At 38.3% G+C, this 20000-nt stretch overlaps 2 protein-coding genes and 1 pseudogene across 9 annotated transcripts in view; all 3 read right to left on the bottom strand.

Moving 5' to 3' along the window:
* Positions 1-20000, bottom strand: part of LOC126765189 (neither inactivation nor afterpotential protein C) — a 144584-nt gene that overhangs the window by 65327 nt on the left and 59257 nt on the right. For all 8 annotated transcript variants that reach the window (XR_007668295.1, XR_007668297.1, XR_007668296.1 and 5 more), the window contains exon 9: positions 19790-19940. Coding sequence is in view for 4 of the 8 variants with exons in the window: in XM_050482785.1 (XP_050338742.1) it covers positions 19790-19940 (151 nt within the window). In the remaining 4 variants the exon portion in view is untranslated. The remainder of the gene's footprint in view (positions 1-19789; positions 19941-20000) is intronic.
* The window catches only part of LOC126765291 (craniofacial development protein 2-like), a 332304-nt gene that overhangs the window by 255330 nt on the left and 56974 nt on the right, over positions 1-20000 (bottom strand). The gene's annotated exons all lie outside the window — the stretch shown is intronic.
* LOC126765614 (small nucleolar RNA U3) lies at positions 13124-13326 on the bottom strand (annotated as a pseudogene).

Genomic DNA, 20000 nt, shown 5'->3' with positions numbered 1-20000 from the left:
CAAAGCTGCTTCCGACAGCACGAAAACGAGCTGCCTTTATGCCGCGATGTTTGAATTTGGTATCCCCGCAAAACTAACACGGCTGTGTAAACTGAAGTTGAGCAGTTGAGCTGTGTTCTCAGTTCTGTTCAAAACTACTATAATAAATAATAATAAATAAATGCGTCAGAGACGTAAAAATTTGCCGCCGAGGTGGTATAAGAAAGCTTTATGGAAGCCGGTGTGAAAATTGGACGATGGGCGTAGCACCGCCCACTTTTTGGTGAAATCTCATATCTCGGGACCCGACTAACCGATTTCGACAAAATTTGATACGTGGCATTTTTTTCATATTCTTATATCATGTTATGAAAATGAGCGAAATCGGACAACAACCACGCCTACTTCCCATATAGCAAAATTTTATATTCCATTTGATTCGTTCAGTTTCCAGTACACAAACCAAGAAACAATTAATATAACGGTATTAAACGTTGCACGAATGCCCTCAATGTGTGCCACCTTATGACCAAAAATTCTTCCAAATCCAATAAAAACTGTTCACGCCCCTAGGTATCGAATATTTAGACCCCGGTACTTATAGTTAACTTTTGTTAAAAAATATCGGTCAATGTCAGAGATATATAATTGAAATTCAAGGATAGTACTTCTTTGACAATGGTATGTCTGTATATCAAAAATGGGTTGAGTCGAACCAATACTTCCCTTAGTCCCCATACATCTAATATAAAGATAATCGAACTTCCGGAAGACTTTGTACCGCATATATCGGACAATATTTGAGTTATGTGAAAGAAAATGAGCTAGCATGTTTTACTCATAGCAGTGTATCTTTGTGCCAAAAATAAATAAATTTGAGCGAAAACTTTACTTACTCCCTGTGTAAGTAATATCAGTATTTTAGAACATCAGACTGACTTCACCTTGTTTGATTAGTTTTTTAGTATGTGACATGTTAACAGTATGTGATATTGGGAAAAATAGATAAAATTTGGTCGAGACTACCCCAACTTCCATATACTACATATAATGGTTTTAATTTTTCTAACAAACCTTATGTGTCATGCAGGATATGAGTTATATATAGTATGTATACGTATATAAAATTGCTTGGACTTCGATCCTGAGTTTAACCTTTTACATCTTAAGGTATTTCCCTTGCTTTGATTCCTGAAAGTTGCAAGAGTATAGAATGTTCGGAAGTACCCGAACGTAGCCCTTTCGTACTTGTTCTGGAATTATTTTAATCCACTATGTACCTCAAAAATCATTTTGTTGCATTAAATATGTTTATGGTAAGATCGGTTTTGGATACATTTGTGCTCACAATTCATGACACTGTCAATGAGTTTGTAAGATTTGCTTTCGTTTATTTTTATTAAATATTTATTTTCGTTTTAGATTGCAAAAATCAAAAAACATTGAACAAAATAACATCTGTAAATATTTATAATATCAGTTTGGTTTTGAAAATTAAGGTGCTTCAAGGCAAACAGAGAACCAAATGACGAAAACATGTCTTATATCTTTGCTAAATTATATATTGCTCTATATTATTCTAGTTACCAATATCTTTTAAAGGATAACGATAATCTGCTACAATGGAACAATCTAATCAACCTTAGTGGAACAGCTCTCTCCCAGCATATTTTGGATAATTTCTTCACAACTTGGTGTTTTATGATTACCTTGGATAATGTCGATTATCAACACTAAACTTTTTCAAGCTAAACTTTCTATAACATTCATAATTTAAATATTCTGTTATTTTCATGAATTGCTAAATCTGAGAATCAACATAGAGTCCATCTTTCAACTTTTCCATACTAAGTTCGGAATTTTTTTTAATGTGCTATCCTAACATCGACTCGGACCACTATCTTGTTGCAGCCAAGATTCGCACCCGCCTCTGTGCAGCAAAAAACGCACTCCAACAACCACAAGGAAGGTTCGACGTCGAAAAGCTGCAATCGCAACAGACTGCCGAACGATTTTCTACTCGGCTTGCACTCCTGCTCTCTGAGAGCACTCATCAGCAACTCGGTATAAGGGAACTATGGGACGGTATTTCAAACTCCTTACGTACAGCTGCATCCGAAACCCTTGGTTTTCGGAAAGTGCAAAAGAACAACTGGTACGACGAGGAGTGCCACGCCGCAGCGGAGAGAAAACAGGCTGCCTACTTCGCAAAGTTACGATCGACCACAACACGTGCGGGATGGGATAGATACCGAGATTTGAAGAGGGAAGCAAGACGCATCTGCAGACAGAAAAAGAAAGAGGCCGAAATGCGTGAGTATGAAGAGCTTGATAAGCTGGCCGACAGGGCTAATGCTCGAAAATTCTACGAAAAAATGCGGCGGCTTACAGAAGGTTTCAAGACCGGAGCGTACTCTTGTAGAACCCCCAAAGGTGATCTAGTGACCGATGCCCAGAGCATACTTAAATTATGGAGGGAACACTTCTCCAGCCTGCTGAATGGCAGAGAATGCACAACGCCAGGAGAAGGCGAACCCGATTCCCCAATCGATGACGATGGAGCAGACGTCCCATTGCCCGACTATGAAGAAGTTCGAATAGCAATTACCCGCCTGAAGAACAACAAAGCGGCAGGGGCCGACGGATTGCCGGCCGAGCTATTCAAACACGGCGGCGAAGAACTGATAGGGAGCATGCATCAGCTTCTTTGTAAAATATGGTCGGACGAAAGCATGCCCAACGATTGGAATTTAAGTGTGCTATGCCCAATCCATAAAAAGGGAGACCCCACAATCTGCGCCAACGACCGTGGGATTAGCCTCCTCAACATCGCATATAAGGTTCTATCGAGCGTATTGTGTGAAAGATTAAAGCCCACCGTCAACGAACTGATTGGACCTTATCAGTGTGGCTTTAGACCTGGAAAATCAACAACCGACCAGATATTCACCATGCGTCAAATCTTGGAAAAGACCCGTGAAAGAGAATCGACACACACCACCTCTTCGTCGATTTCAAAGCTGCTTTCGACAGCACGAAAAGGAACTGCCTCTATGCCGCGATGTCTGAATTTGGTATCCCCGCAAAACTAATACGGCTGTGTAAACTGACGTTGAGCAACACGAAGAGCTCCGTCAGAATCGGGAAGGACCTCTCCGAGCCGTTCGATACCAAACGAGGTTTCAGACAAGGCGATTCGCTATCGTGTGACTTTTTCAACCTGCTTCTGGAGAAAATAGTTCGAGCTGCAGAACTTAGTAGAGAAGGTACCATCTTTTATAAGAGTGTACAGCTGCTGGCGTATGCTGATGATATTGATATCATCGGCCTTAACACCCGCGCCGTTAGTTCTGCTTTCTCCAGACTAGACAAGGAAGCAAAACAAATGGGTCTGGCAGTGAACGAGGGCAAGACGAAATATCTCCTGTCATCAAACAAACAGTCGTCGCACTCGCGACTTGGCTCTCACGTCACTGTTGACAGTCATAACTTTGAAGTTGTAGATAATTTCGTCTATTTAGGAACCAGCATTAACACCACCAACAATGTCAGCCTGGAAATTCAACGCAGGATTGCTCTTGCCAACGGGTGCTACTTCGGACTGAGTAGGCAATTGAAAAGTAAAGTCCTCTTTCGACGAACAAAAACCAAACTCTATAAGTCGCTCATAATTCCCGTCCTGCTATATGGTGCAGAGTCTTGGACGATGTCAACAACTGATGAGTCGACGTTGCGAGTTTTCGAGAGAAAAGTTCTGCGAAAGATTTATGGTCCTTTGCGCGTTGGCCACGGCGAATATCGCATTCGATGGAATGATGAGCTGTACGAGATATACGACGACATCGACATAGTTCAGCGAATTAAAAGACAGCGGCTACGCTGGCTAGGTCATGTTGTCCGGATGGACGAAAACACTCCAGCTCTGAAAATATTCGACGCAGTACCCGCCGGGGGAAGCAGAGGAAGAGGAAGACCTCCACTCCGTTGGAAGGACCAAGTGGAGAAGGACCTGGCTTCGCTTGGAATATCCAATTGGCGCCACGTAGCGAAAAGAAGAAACGACTGGCGCGCTGTTGTTAACTCGGCTATAATCGCGTAAGCGGTGTCTACGCCAATTAAGAAGAAGAAGCTATCATTCCTATCCTGATATCGTATTAAGCGACAGGGTTCATTTTGAGAAAATACCTTTGGGTAGATCTTTTACCCTCTCATTCACATCTATTACTAGATAGTACTAATATCTGGGACATCGTTGTTTGTGAGTAGTACGTACTTATATGCCAACTAATTTTGAAACGAAAACGAGATTTTCATTGAGCAAAAATTAGTAAAATTAAGGAAATTCAAACATGAAGGTATAATTTTTATATTATTGTTCTTTTTTTTAAATTTTTGTAAAAATTCATTTACTATATATTTATTTTATCTGCTACTGAAAAATAATTTATAGAGTCAGAGCTTCCCTGCAAACGATTATATCAAATTTATTTTGTTAACTTTAAATTATCTGGAGAGTTACGATTTGTTGTGTAGTTCACTTAGAACAGATCTCTTTCTTGGCTCTGATATGGACGGAAGGCTGTTAGGTTAGGTTAGGTAAAGACGGCTGATCGGAGATCGCACATGGACTAGAAGTAGTCCTTTGTGAAGCCGTTGAAACTCGAACTCCCATGTTCGAACTTAGAGATCGGCAAACCGTTTAGTATCCAATACAAATTTACAGAGGCGCTTAATTTCAATGCCCGCCAGATCGGTGGGATATCTGAAAGTATGTGCCCCCAAGTGCCTCAATCTTGATCTCCCAAAAGCAGGGCAGTCAAGAAGGAAGTGCTGGCTAGTTTCCACTGCATCTTCTTCCAAGCAGCTTCTGCATGCGGCGTCCGGTAAAATTCCCAGTCTTACAGCGTGTATGCCAATGGGACAGTGGCCCGTCAAGAGCCCCATCATTAATGAGAGGCTAGCCTTGTTGAGGGCAAAGAGATCCCTAGATCTCCTTCGATCTATCTTTGGCCAAAAGGCTTTTGCGACCGCGCAGGTACTAATGCTGGCCCATCGCTGACCGAGCAGCCGCGAGGCCCAGCTATCTAGTAGTAGAACACAAAAGGATGCCGGAGCACCTACCCGTTCCCATTCTACCGATAGTGATTCTAGGGTGCCTTTCCTTGCTAGCTCATCAGCTTTGCAGTTACCCGCGATTCCGCTGTGGCCCGGCACCCATACAAGTCTTATAATGAAAGCTCTCGCCGCCAGAGACAGTGACGCCAGACACTCTTCGACCAGCCCTGAACGCACTATAAATGAGTTCAAGGCTAGAATCGCCGCTCTGCTATCCGAGTGAATGGTCACCTCCCTGAAGTTAGACGCTCTACTGAGCAGCATATCTGCTGCTACCTTGATGGCTGCAACCTCAGCCTGGAAAACACTGCAATAGTCGGGAAGTCTGAAGCTGGATTTTATGGAGAGCTCCCGACAGTACACTCCTCCACCAACCTTCCCCCAAGCTTCGACCCATCCGTAAAGAAGCTTGCTGCCCCTCTCCTCCAACGGCTTCTTCCCTGCCAAGCCTCCCTCGTCGGTATATGTGCAGAGAAGGAGCCACCGGAGTTCGATATGGCGACTCCATGATCCAGGTGATCCGGTATGCAGTCGAAGCTTGTGAGGATATCCGAGTGTTCAGATACCCGCTCCTTTAGGAATCCATACTCCCTGAGCCTAATGGCCACCTTTGCGGCTATACACCTTCCGGCAATATCCACCGGCGTTATGTTCAGAATTGCATTAAGTGCAATGGTTGGGGTGGACTTTAATGCACCACATATGCTGATGAGCGCAGCTCGTTGAACGCTCTCAAGTTTCTTTGCAAGTGTGGTCTTCTGTAAAGCCCTCCACCACATGAAGACTCCATAGAACATTATGGGCTTGACTATGGTGTCATAGAGCCAGAGTACCACCTTCGGTGAGAGGCCCCATCTCTTGCCAATAGCTCCTCTACAGCAGTAAAGGGCAATCGATGCCTTTCTGGCTCTCTCCTCGATATTCGGCTTCCATGAAAGCTTTCTATCCAGGATGAGCCCTAAATACTTCACAGTATCCGCCGGTTGCAAGCGAATACCTCCCAATAGCGGCAACGGCGCCTCAGGGATCTTGTATCTTCTACTAAATAAAACCATTTCTGTTTTATTTGGATTTATGGCGAGTCCACTTTCGACCGCCCATTTTGTTACCACGCCGAGATATCCCTGCGTCAACTCATACACGGTGCTTAGAAACTTTCCTTTCACCATAAGTGCTACATCGTCTGCATAGGCAATAACCTTGCAGCCAAGATCCTCCAGCCTTTTGAGAAGGTCGTTAACGGCTAGAATCCATAGAAGAGGGGAAAGAACCCCTCCTTGAGGCTGTTACTAACAGCTAAAACTTGATTACGACTTCTAGTCATTGATGTCTGTTGTCTTTCTGTCTGATTATGAAGGCGTTGGGAACGCTCAGAGATCGACTCCTAGTGGGAACTTGTAAATTTCTAATATTTTGTTTTTTAAGTCATTGCACACGCTCCTTACTTGATGCGTACTTGAGAGGTTCTAAAATTTTGTTAAGTAAGCCGCTACGATCGTTCGATACTCGACTTAAGCGCGGCTACCTGAGAAGTCCTTAAATTTGGTTGAGCAAGCCTTTACGAGCGCTCGATACTCGACACTCCGGCACGCGAAAGCGATGCGCATTTTCTTCGACTTGAAAGACGATTTTCAGTTTCTGAAGAAGATGCTACTCGTACATCACGGCTTGTTTTCGATACCCTTGCCTGGGAAATATATCTAAAAAGTTTAAATCTAGATCTTCTGTTCATTTTAAAATGAAAAAAAGTTAAACTGTCATAAGTTATTTGCTTAAAATCTATAAAAATGTAATTGAAAAATTATAAGAACTACTTCAGTCGCAAAACTGTTTGGATAGTTAAAAGTTACAATATAATATTTACTGAAAAATTTTCAAAATGGATTTACATAGTTCTTGAAACTGTTTTGTTTAAAACAAAAAAAGCTTTTTATTTTGGGTTGAGTTACTTACCTGCTATACGAATTTAAAGTATATACTACGAGTATATATATACATTTTGTCTATACCGATATATATACATATTCTAGCAAAATGTATTTAATTCCACACTAAAGGTGGGCACGGGCCGGGCTTTTTTTCGTGGTCCGCGGGCTTACACAGGCCCGGGCCCTAAAATTAAGATTCGTGCGGGCTTCGTGCGGGCCCGGGCCTTAGCAAAAAGGCACGGCCCGAAAAACCCGAAATAGGCCTGAAAACAATTTTGATATGATCGCGCTATTTTTTTTATTCTCGAATTAGAACCGCCATTTAATTGCTTATCGATACTACTATCGATTTGCTTATACAATATTTTACTTGTTTGCACACCACTAATTCAAAATTGGCGTCCTATTGTGAAATTTATAAATTTTTGAAATATAAAATATGTCGCGACAAACCATTCAGGACGCTGTGAATAAAAAAAGTGAATGTATGTATAAAGCTAATACAAAATGAAAATGGCAGGAGTGACGTGAGGAAGCTGTTCGATTGCGTTAATTATAATGGCAATAATGTCGATTTTGTGTGCTGCCGGAGCTGTAAGCATGTGCTGGTGTATAATTTAAAACAAGGCACGGGCACCCTCAGCCGCCATAGGTGCATGTCTCAACAAGACGCGCTTGAGTCACATCCCAAATTGGACATGTTTACCAAAAAAGTTGTTTCGAGGCGATTTCGGGTTTCGTTTGCTCGAAAGCAGCTAGCCTTAGTTGCAAAAGACTTCCACCGTTTCAATATTACCGAAGGTAAGTTCTATTCCCATTGCATTCATTGATTGACTCTTTTATTTGTGAATTGGTAGGTAGCGGCTTCCGTGAATATAGCCAAGCGCTTCTCAACATAGGAACAGAATTTGGAAGTCAGTCTTTTGATGATTTGGTTATATCCCGTAAAGTGTTAAGCACTACCATCATGCAGACAGAGTACGAAACGTTCAAGACTCAACTTATCATAAGTTTGAAAGGCCATCAACTGACATACACGCCCGACATGTGGAGTGATGACTACACGCAGCGAAATTTTATATTGCTGACTGCTCACTATGTGGATGATAGCTTCCAACTGAACGCCGCTCTTTTATGTAGGTACTAATATAAATAAATTTTTATAATATGTATATTTGTGTGTACGATTACATATAATGTACATGTTCATACAGACATATTTACATATGTATTTATTAATGTTTATGAAGCATTTAACTTACTTGTGTATCTTTTACAGGCATCAGGGAGTTCTCAGGGACATTTTGCAGGATTTCAACACACTTGAAACTATAGATCGAGCTGTGTTTGTTACGGACAGTTGTGTAAATGTCGTTGCGGCATTTAAAAGCTTCAAGCGCCTATCTTGTGCTTTTCACAATCTGAACCTTGTCATGGATGACGTCATTGAGAAAAATCCTCTTGCGGAAGTGAATGCTTTAATAGGTTGCTGCAAATCATTAGTCAAATATTTTAAATATTCTCAGCTTAACAGTAAGCTCTCAAAAACGCTGAAACAGCAAGTTAAAACACGCTGGAACTCTACATTTTTTATGCTCTTGAGTATATTTGATGTAAAAAAGGAAATAAAAACTCTTTTACTTAAAAAAGGTGAGCTACAGCGAATTAGTAATTTAGATTTTTCATTACTTGAAAACATTTGAGCTTCTTAAAACCTTTCAAGGACAGCTCTGAAGCACTTAGCTCTGAAAAGGAACCAACAATGCAAATATTTGCATTGTGGTCTGAAAAATTATGTAAAATTTGCAGAACTAGCACACTTGATTCCCAAATAATAACTGAGTTCAAAACAATGACCCTAAGCGCATTAAAAGTCAGGTTTCTTCCGGCAATCGCTCATTTGGTTGGGCTTTTCTTGAACCCTCCTTATAAAGAGATGAATTTCCTCTCAGAGGAAAAAAGAGTTAGCTACGGTAAAAGCAATGCTCTCCGAATTTATAGGAGATCATGAAAATAGTAGCTTTGATGACACAACTAATAAAAAAAGCCCAAATAATTCCGAAAATGGAATGCTTGCGGAATTTTTAGACTTAAGTTATGTCAAAAAACGAAAAGTTGAGAAAAACGCTATCGACATAGAGCTTGACAAATATTTGGCCAATCTAGTAGCTCATGGCACACATATTTTAGAATTCTGTAAAAATGCAAGGGACTTAAAATACCTCCCCAAATTAGCTCGGACCATTCTGGCTATTCCAGCCAGTTCGTCTACGAGCGAAAGGTTTTTTTCAATATCGGGCCATATTTTAAATGAAAAACGCACTAGGCTAAAAAGCACAAATTTAGAAAAAATTTTATTTTTAATTAAAAATATGACTTAGTTCGTTTTTTTTTTTAAATACATAACAATAGTCAATATACCTTAATAAATGTGCACTTATATATATATAAATTGCATGTCTTTTAAATTTCCTTATATGTGTAAATAAGTTTCGTGCCGGGCCGGGCCGGGCCTCTCAAAAAAGAGTTTGTTTTCGTGCGGGCCCGGGCCTCAAAATACAGGCCCACGCCCGCCTCTATTCCACACACGACTGCTGCGTAGTGGATCGACCGCACGACTAAGCTTTTATAGCGGTGGCATTTAGATATACATATGTAGTATATGTATGTACACATGGTTTTTAAAAAGAAAAAACACTTTATTTTTTGATATTGACTCTTCTCCAGTACCCCAGTGACACCTACATCGCTTGTTGTTATTACGGGGCATCCCGACAGGCAAAATATTATTTGAAGGTAGTCTGGTATCTAAGTGGTAGGAATAATAGGTAAATACACATGTGTGCATCTTGTATGTAAGTTTACAGGTAATATATTAGCAGCATGAGCGGCGACCATGAGACATTTTCAAATTACTTACAATTTTAAACTTGTGATATCTTTCGAATGGAATGTCCAAATTGAATAATTCACAAAGTTATATAATGGTATTGGATCGCACTTAAATATGAAGTCATTTATTTTTATAAGGATTAATTCTAAAGTATAAATAAGAAAGCTTTTATAGCGGGGGCATTTACATATATTTTTTTAAATGATAAAAACGCTTATTGTGACAAAACTATAATAGACACATGCTGTCAGGACACAAGATAATTATATTATTTGCTAATGTGTGGTACCTTGTTTTGTTCTACAAGTATAATGGAAAGTTTTCGCAGCGCACGCCATTTAAGAAATCTTTTTGATAATTTTTTACACCTTGGTTAAGTTATTGGAGTTTTAGCATGGATCCCTAACTTTTTTTAAAATTTAATATAGGCTTTGTTCACTATAGATAGTGTAGCTTTCCAACAGTGAAAGAATTCAAATCGGTCAAGTAGTTTCAGAACCTATTCAATGCAAATAATCAAACAACAAATCTTTCCTCTTTATATATTGGTATAGCTAGTATAGATATAATTACACTGGTAAACAAAAATCCATTTGTTTTTTGTGACATGAACAGAACAAAGTGTTTATTATGTAAAAATTGCCATAGCATAGCTACAGATTTCTTCTATCAGCTATAGCTTATTTTGCTATGAGGATTTTTGTTAAAAAAAAACTGCGATAGATACATTATTGTTATATCATTTTATTAACCAAAGAGTACCTTAAAATGTTACTGTTGAAGTTTTTCAGCGGTATTTTGTTTTTGGAGTATCCCTTAATAATGTGCAACAGTAATGGGCAAGCAAACTGGCACTCCACTTACCTTGGTATCGTTTCTCCATAGCAGAAATGTTTTGGTGGAACCGTTCCCCATCTTCGTCACTGACAGCCCCTAAATTTTCGGAGAAAAAATCCAGATGGGAGTCCAGAAAGTGAATTTTAAGGGACATGTTGCAACCCATTTTTTTATAGGCAGTAAGTTCAGTCACAAGACCTTTATGATCGTCAGCTGAAAATTTTTAACACCGCTTTTAAAGGCACTCCGGGCTCGTAATTCAGTTTCATTGAGCCATTTCTCAAATGTTTTACCTTCAATTTTTTTTCTCTTAATTGCGGACCCATAAATATGCCCTCTTTAATTTTTGCTACACTGATTACAAGAACCCTCTTCCATTTATGTCTGTTAGCATTTGTTTGTCCCGTAATGAGTGCCTGACGTACCGGCTACTGCTTCTGTACATAACGGCAGTCTCTGGCACGGCTGTCCCATTCGAAAAGTAAGTAACAATATTTCATATATTCTAGTTGCATTCCGAGAAGAAGGGCTATTACTTCTAGGTCTCCACATATTGCCCTACCATACTCATGATAACGAATGTGCTCTAAAAGAACTCTCATATTCTCATATGATTCCTTCATATGAACCGCATGAGCTAAAGGCACAGATGGATATTTGTTACCGTTATGAGTCAATACCGCCTTTAAACTAAGTTTAGGGGAATCAATGAATAGACGCCAATCACGTGGATCATGTTGGTGTTCTAGTGCGTTTAACAAAAGGTTAACTTCTGAACAGTATACTAGATCCCCTTCTTGAAGAAAACAATTTGTGAGGTCTTTCTGACTTTTTCTGTAAAAAATAATACTTACATCGCAGAAGGTTCTAACCTTTTAGACTGGATGCTGAAAGTTCGGACTGCGATTTTGAAAGTCTTAGATATCGACCTAAGTCATTAAGTTCACCCTGTGAAATTAGATGCGACACTATTGAACATCCTGGTAAATCAAATAAGGAATCGGTTGTCATTCTAGTTCTTCATCGAGACTCCAAGATTCTGGAGCTTTTGGAATAGGAAGTTGTTCACTGTGTTTGACAGGTCTTAAAGCTGATGGTAAATTACAATACCTAACCGTGTATTTAGACTTCGGTCCAATACCTTTGATATTCGAGAGGCAAAAATAGCGGTCTGTAACATGGTCTTTAGGTTCTCTCCAAACCATTAGCACTGCAAAGGGCATTTTGCGATTTGAACCTTTTAACCAAGCTGTTACAATGTTACACAAGTTTTACAACAGATATGAGGCGCCAATGCTTCGTCTTGGTCCCCAACTTTAACACCAAAGTACAGTTCTTCAGCTTTTAGTGGAGTAAAAAAAAGGTGCGTGGAGTCCCTACGCGCGGATGAAGTTATACTTCTTAGTGATATTCCAAGAAATGCATATCATTTTGTATGAAAGAAAACTAGAAAACTTAAATTCACATTTTATAAATTTATTATGGACATAAAATGAAGAATAAAGCAAAGTCTGAATGAAGGAACTTTGACTAGAAAAGTAGTCCTGTCTTTTCTTTGCGGAAGAGAATATGCAGCGTAATCATCTCTCTTTTGTAATCCATCAACACGCGTTGAAGGCCCGGCAGTTATCGGTGCACGTTCAGAAATTGAAATCATATTTTCATCACTTATCAATATACTTATTACATGTGCGCGCATTGACTTGCATGTTCATACATTCATATATACTTATATGTACATATATTTGCATACATTGCCAAACAAATAATGCACAAGCATGCAAACATACATATGCGTACCCATATGAATATGTCACCAACAAAAAATTGATCTTCACAAGACAATATGGCAGCCAAATTGGCGAAGAACAAGTGTAGTACATTTTACAACAAAAACGATTTCATTCATGAACGCAGGCGCAAATTCCACAAGCGATCTCGCTTCATTCATAAGAACAGAGGCCGTAACATCTCCCCAAGCATGCCTTTGCCAACAAGTCGTCTTTTCGCGACGATGGCAAAAGTCAAAAATCATAAATTGCACAACTTTCTGGTGCTTCTCGCAAAAATCTGCGTCGATATGTATTCACGATCATACGTATACATACATACATATTTACGCATGTTTGTAGGCGAAACTGCTACAGCGGCAAGGGGTGACAATCGGCGGCCATTACTTTCCGTATGCCATAGAAATTCTATTGCTACGAATATGGAAATGACAACGAAATAATGCAAATATGCATATTTCTAAAGGTCATTAATTTCTTTGAAGAAATGAAAGAAATGAATGATCCTGAGAAGTATAGTCTTAACTTTTCAACGGCCAACGCAGATCATTTCAACCAAAAGGAATTTATTCATTAAAATCACCACTCAGAAGTCGTTTTATCCGTTGTAAGCGAACGATTTTCGAAGAAACAACATTTCTAACATGCTATAAGACAAAATTAGAAATTAACTTCTTAAACCCCACGCTGTCAGATAAAACGATATACCTCGTCATCGCGGGTCGATTTCCAAAAAATTTAAATGAAGACTAACTACAGAAATGATCCTGTAAAGTATAGCCTTAATCTTTCAACGGCCAACGCAGAGTATTTCAACCAAAAGATACGCAAAATAGTTGAGAATTTGCAAAAATGAAAGACAAACGAAAGAAAAAGAAGTATAACTTCAATAATGCACAAGCATACAAACATACATATGCGCACACATGTGAATATGTCACCAACCAAAAATTGAAACATTGTTCTACAAAAACAACAACAGCATAAGCATGGCAACATTGTGTTGTTGGTAGAAAAGTCGAGCTGTGCGAAAGAAACGAACAAACGATCGCCGATTGTCACCGCTTCGCTTGCTGCTCGAATGTCTTCGCAGACAAGGTTGCGTTATAGAGCCCATACACGAGCACACAAGTGCGTTCGATCGGTGTGAATTCGTTTGCCCATACACGACACACAAATCCATTTTGCGTTCGTTCTTCACAGAGTTAACATGTGCGACAAGCAAGCGGAACATTTCTTCGAATTTATTTCTAATGTAGCACTTTTATATATTTCTTTGTATTTCGATAATAAGGTATTCCAACTTTTATTTTTCTTACACAATATGTATGAGGGCTTAGGCAAAAAGCGAAAACTTTGAAGCGTGATGTCTCGGTTTTCCATTTTTACGATTATTCTTAATTGGCGGGCAGGATAGAAAAAAAAACTAAACGTCGTATGGAATTAGGGCAAAGTTTATTATCATTGGCATGAATTTGGCAGAATGTCAAAGATTTCGTATCCAAAAAATGTGTGAAAGATGTTCAAGTACATATATAACTATAAAGCCTAGAAATTTCGCTTGAATCAATTATTTCTTTCCCTCCCAAAAAAATCCTCAAAAAAATCGATTTTTTTAAAGCCTCGAAAGCAGGCATAACAAAAACTGTTGGCACTATTTACGCACTGCCTATGCATTGTACCTAAAAATCTTAAACACAATAATTTCAAAAATGTAAAATAATGTGATCTCAAAAACGTTTTGCTATTCAAACTTAGAAAGCGTAACCGATTCGGACACCGTTAGTCTACTCATAAATTTTGCAAAATAAAATGATCGTAAAATACACTGTTTACTTCAAACAAGCAGGTAGAACTGGTCTAAACCGGATAAATCCCTGATCGTATGAAAATATGAGATGATGCAATATAATGAAATCTTATGTATGGTAAAATCTAAAACCACAGGTTACAGAATATTTGTGGGTGATAGAAAAATTCGGTTTTCAGATTTGACTTCAGGGTATCAAACGGGATTAGAAACACCCACGCAATCCAAAATTTTCATGAATAAGGTCATTATGTGGATACTTGAAAGCATTAAAAGTTGCTAAAATATCCACGGCAACAGAAAAAGGCTTATTTTTGTAGAGGTGACTAATCAATAAACTAGGTATAATATTACTCTGCAATATTGAATCGATTAAAAGCCGATATCAGCCAAGGCCAATTTGTGGGGCCAAAGATATCTCAAATATAGCTAATAACAAATAGACAATAAGTAAATGTAATTGATTAATGTGATTCACATTGATGCATTAAGTGCAATTTGGCCTTAATATAAGGTTATTTAGTAACTAGTATTTATTAAGCTAAATTACGTAATGTGTATCAATATTATTACAATGTGTACCATTTTATACTTAGATAGTTCTTACGATCTAAATCTTTTCAATCGTCGCGTGTCATCGCTGTTGTCTAATAGGTTTATAGCGTATGGGTTGGGGTGCCAATTTAATCTTGTTATGTACCTTGAGCTGTATTTTTTTATTTCATCAATCACCATAGGCATTCTAATACTATGTTCGGACCGACAACGAAAACATGTTTTCGTGGGAAAAACTGGTTTTCGCACGAAAACTTGTGTTTTCGTCCATGTAAAATCTGTCAAACGAAAACACAGTTTTCGCTGAAAACTACTTGAAAACTTACATTCATTGTAATCGGTGCCTGCACTAGTTTAATCGATGTTTTTGGAAGACATATTTTTCCGGCTCTAAATTGTCACTTGATATTTGTTTACATTCTATATACAAATACAGCTCAAATCTTCATATTAGGGGGATTCTCTTGCTTTTGCAAAACCCTTGCACGTGGCACGAATTGCAGAATTTTCCTCTTGGTGCACCGGCACAACAACAAACGCACGCAGAAAATTTTTTGCAATGGCAATAAAATATGTCAGACTAAAACCCATGTTTATTTTCTTGCCGTCATACATCACTAGATTCTGCAATGGGTGCTCTCTTGGCCTTGCATATTTCGGTATAGGATTTTTGCATTTTGTGTCATCGTGCAATCTTGCAAGAGCAAGAGAATGCCGCTATTGATAGTTGTTAGTGAAAACTCATCGAAAACACACATTGTCGCTCCGAACGACTTAGATTCCACAACATACAAATGTGTTTTCAAAATGTTTTCAATGTCGTTCCGAACATAGTATAAGATCGTTATAAAGATGAATATTTTTAATGTACCACGGAGCGTTAGCGAGAAGTCTAAGGAGTTTTGACTGGAACCTTTGAATTATATCTATGTTGGAACTACTTGCTGTGCCCCAGATTTGAATGCCATAAGACCATACGGACTTCAACATAGTTTTATAGAGAAGAAGTTTTGTAAACTAAGTTTAAACTTAGGGCCCAGCAACCAATACATATTTCTACTTTTAATTTTGAGCTGCGTTCTCTTGGCTCTAATATGTTCACACCAAGTAAGCCGTTTATCAAAATGTGATCCGAGATATTTTACGCAATTGGATTTTGAAATTAAAACATTAGTAAGAGTCACATCGGGCACTCTTCTTTCCTCAATGTGAAAGCATTTACAGAGATATTCCAGTTGCGAAGCCAATATTGTATTTCATTTAGCTGTGCATGTGCAGTTTCAGCAGCTTCGCTAGCCGAGTAGGCAGATGAGAGTACCGCAGTGTCGTCTGCATAGGTGGAGATTGTTAAATTAACATTTTCCCATATTGGCATGTCTGCGGTAAAAATTGTATATAGTATTGGTCCCAAAACACTTCTTTGCGGGACACCTGCCTTTATTTTGTGTATATCTGAGATTTCATCTTTAATTTTGACATAGAACTGTCTTTGACTCAAATAAGATCTGAGGAAGAGATAGAGTGGGGTAGATAGTATCTTTTTGATTTTATACAGTAAGCCCGAGTGCCAGACTCTGTCAAATGCCTGCTGATCATCTAGGAAAATTGCACAACAATACTTTTTCTCCTCCAAGCTACTTAGTATAGTAGTTTTCACAACGCGTTTACATTGTTCCGGTGTGCCGTGCATATGTCGGAAACCAATTTAATGATCTGGAATAATTGATTGCTTTTCCAGCTCTGGCAGTAGTCTTCGAAGAAATATTCTTTCGAGAATTTTCGAAAATATTTTCAGTAGGCTTATTGGTCTATATGAAGATAATTAATTTTCCGGCTTGTTTGGCTTTGGTATCATTATAATTTCAGCACATTTCCACTGCGTCGGGAAATGGCTCAATTTGAAGCTACTATTAGAAAGCAGGACCAAAAATAATAGACATTTCTTGGAAAGGATTTTGATTGTCTGAGCGTCGATGTTATCATGACATGGAGACTTTGGATTTTTTAAACGCGATATTTCAGATTGGACCTCTGAGAATCTTATGTATGTAAGAGGCTTATCCATTGGACATGGGCAATCAATGAATGATTCGACGTCCTCACGATGGCTGGTGCTACTGAAGATAAATGGCTGAAAAATATCTTTAAGATGGTTGACAAAAGCATGTGCTTTGCTTATGTTTGATCTGCACCAATTATTATTAATACCTATAACCGGAACCTGTCTTATGGTTGGCCGTTTTAAGTATTCGGTGGCTGTTCAGATGTTATACTCGTTGTTCTTGTTTGGATAAATTTTTTTGAAATATTCTCCAAACAATTCTTCTTTGAGTTCAGCTAACCTAGTTTTAAGCTCCTTAGTTGCTTTATTGAGGGCTTTTTTGTCATTCGGATTTCTGCTGTTGTGCCATATCCTTCGAAGTCGCCTCTTGTTCTTAACCTAATTTAGATATTTCATCAGAATACGGTTGCCTGCTTCTATGTGTTCGAGAAGTTTTATTACAATAGTTGGTTGAGGCTAAGAAGACGGCTTCATGTATTTTGTTAGTGAACATCTCTACTGCATCATCTAAATCCCTAGTTGAGGTTACCTCCATGTTGAGATTTATATTAGATTCAAGTCGAGATTGAAAAAGTTTAATATCGGATCTCTTATTTAATATATGCTGTTTCTGAGCAGTAAGTAAAGCAGGCAAATTAAAATGAATAATTAAAGCGGAATGGTCTGAACTAAGATCGTAATTATTTATTATTTCGACTAGGTTAGCGTCTATTCTAAAATAAACAGCAAAATCAATCAAATCAGGGGTCTTGCTGGGATCTGTGGGCCAGTAAGTGGGACAATAATTTCCATAATGCATTTGTATAGTTCGCGGCCTTTGGGATTAATAAGACAACATCCCCACCATGGGTGTTTAACACTGAAATCACCACCACCTAGAAATCTACTGTCCAGTTTGTTGAAAAATGTAGTAAATGACTGTTTACTTATGTTGAAACGCGGAGGTAGTGCAGTGCGGTTATGACAATCCTTCCATTAACGCTTGTGATTTGAACGGACGCAGCCTGAACTGATGGTAACGATATTGGTTCTAATATCTTATATTTTAAAGTTGACTTAACTATAATTGCAGATCCGTCATGTGCTTTACCATCAGGATGGTAGCAAGTAATAAGATCGTAACCATTTATTTAAAAGAAGACTTGTTAGTCTGTGAAATGAGTTTCTGAGAACATGAGAATATTTATGTTGTTAGTTACAATAAAATGTTCGACTTATAATCAGTGCAGTGTACGCATTTTGGTGGAGAACCAGGGTCTTTTACGCAAAGAGCAGTCTGGTGGTCCAGACTGCACTTAACACATCTGTGTGGCTTTTTATAATATCGTTTAGTATATCCAAACTCTTGACAGCGTTGACACTAAACTAAATCATTAAATTTGCGAGGAGGTTCGATTTTGACTACCGCGCTACATAATCGATTACTGTCAAATACATTTTTGTTGTTTGCCGATGGTTCTAAGTTAGCAAAAAATAGTGACATTGACATCTTTGTAGGTTTACTTTTTGCGTTTACAATGTTTCTCACAATATGACCTTTTTGAGATAAGTCAAGTACAATGTCGTCTATGGGTGTGGAATAGTGAATATTTTTTATAACAATTTTATAGGGCTTCTCCTCTTTTAACTGATACGTATGAAAAACTATATTATTTGAGTCTAAATACGTCACAAGTTTCTTATAAGAGGGACGGTTTGCAGGCATAACTCTGCTTGTCCTTCTCTGCCGGACTTCTACGAAAAGTTGTCTCTACCAATTAAAGTTGAGAAATTGATTATCATTTTATTATATTGCTTACTTATGGTATGAACATCGGTGGCGGTTTGAAAAATCTTGTAGTTGTCTCTTCGTTTTGCTCAGTATTCTTATCAATGGCATTGTTATCATCACTTTGTGTGTTTGTGTCTAAGATTGCAAACCGGTTTGATGTGTTTGAAGTATTGTTAGGCTTTAGTAGTTTTTTCATTACATTTGAAGATTCAATAGTTTTACGTTTCGTTGCTTGGGTTGGAACGTGTTTTGCCAGCCTCCGCTATTATCACACATACCGACGTTTACAACGTCCTCAGTAACCATTAAGTCGGAATTTTGTTTTTGCTTTTTATTACACACCATTAATTGTTTATAATCATGCACGGACAAAAAATGCAAATACACTTTACGACTATACTCGCACTACCTGTAATCGCACTCACTAAGTTTTGTGACCGCACTCACTTAATTGACGATGGGAACTGAAGTGTTTAAATGAGTTAAGCATCCACCCACTCTACCCGGAGAGACTGGCTCATCCTAACACAACTGTGCACAATATACCACATCCCATGACACCATACGCATACATTACCACACAATACAATAACAACACAACTCACCACACTTCTACATCAATCCAATCAACTTAAAGGATGGTCTCCTGAACAGGTTCAATTCATTCGTCACATACAGTTCGCACATCAATTTTCGTTGTTTCGACATCCAACCCGCGCGCTGCAATTAACTCGGATCAATCCTGCATGCAGCGTTCAAAAATTATTTCGACCGGGTTCCTGCACATCTGTATACGGTTCAATTATTCGATCGCATTTTGGCATGTAGCGAGTGCCTTTACATACCTATTGTTAAATGTGACGTGTCAAATTTAATCTTTTTAATTAAATTAAATTGTATTGAAAAATATAAGAATATTTTTCATGCCCCCGTTTAAACACCTATTATACTTGTAGTTACTTTCAATCGAAGTAAACTAATAGAACCGCTTAAGATTTACCATAATTTTAGTCGATATTTATTTAATTATAATATGTATATATACTTACCATTTCGAGCATTTCATTTACAAAAATTCGTTGATTATAATGGTACTGCATTTGCTCATTCAAAGTATTTATCATCAGCTGTTCTAAACCGTTTCTATGAAAACATTCAAATCCGAACATATCATGCACAACTACGGCGTTAGTGTCACCACTAGTTAGATAAAATAAATAATACATAAATTAATACATTTTTTTGAAAATCATAACATGT

This window comes from Bactrocera neohumeralis, unplaced genomic scaffold, assembly GCF_024586455.1.
Source record: "Bactrocera neohumeralis isolate Rockhampton unplaced genomic scaffold, APGP_CSIRO_Bneo_wtdbg2-racon-allhic-juicebox.fasta_v2 cluster10, whole genome shotgun sequence".
NCBI classification, from domain to species: Eukaryota; Metazoa; Arthropoda; class Insecta; order Diptera; family Tephritidae; genus Bactrocera; species Bactrocera neohumeralis.
This window is presented reverse-complemented; position numbering and strand designations above follow the sequence as displayed.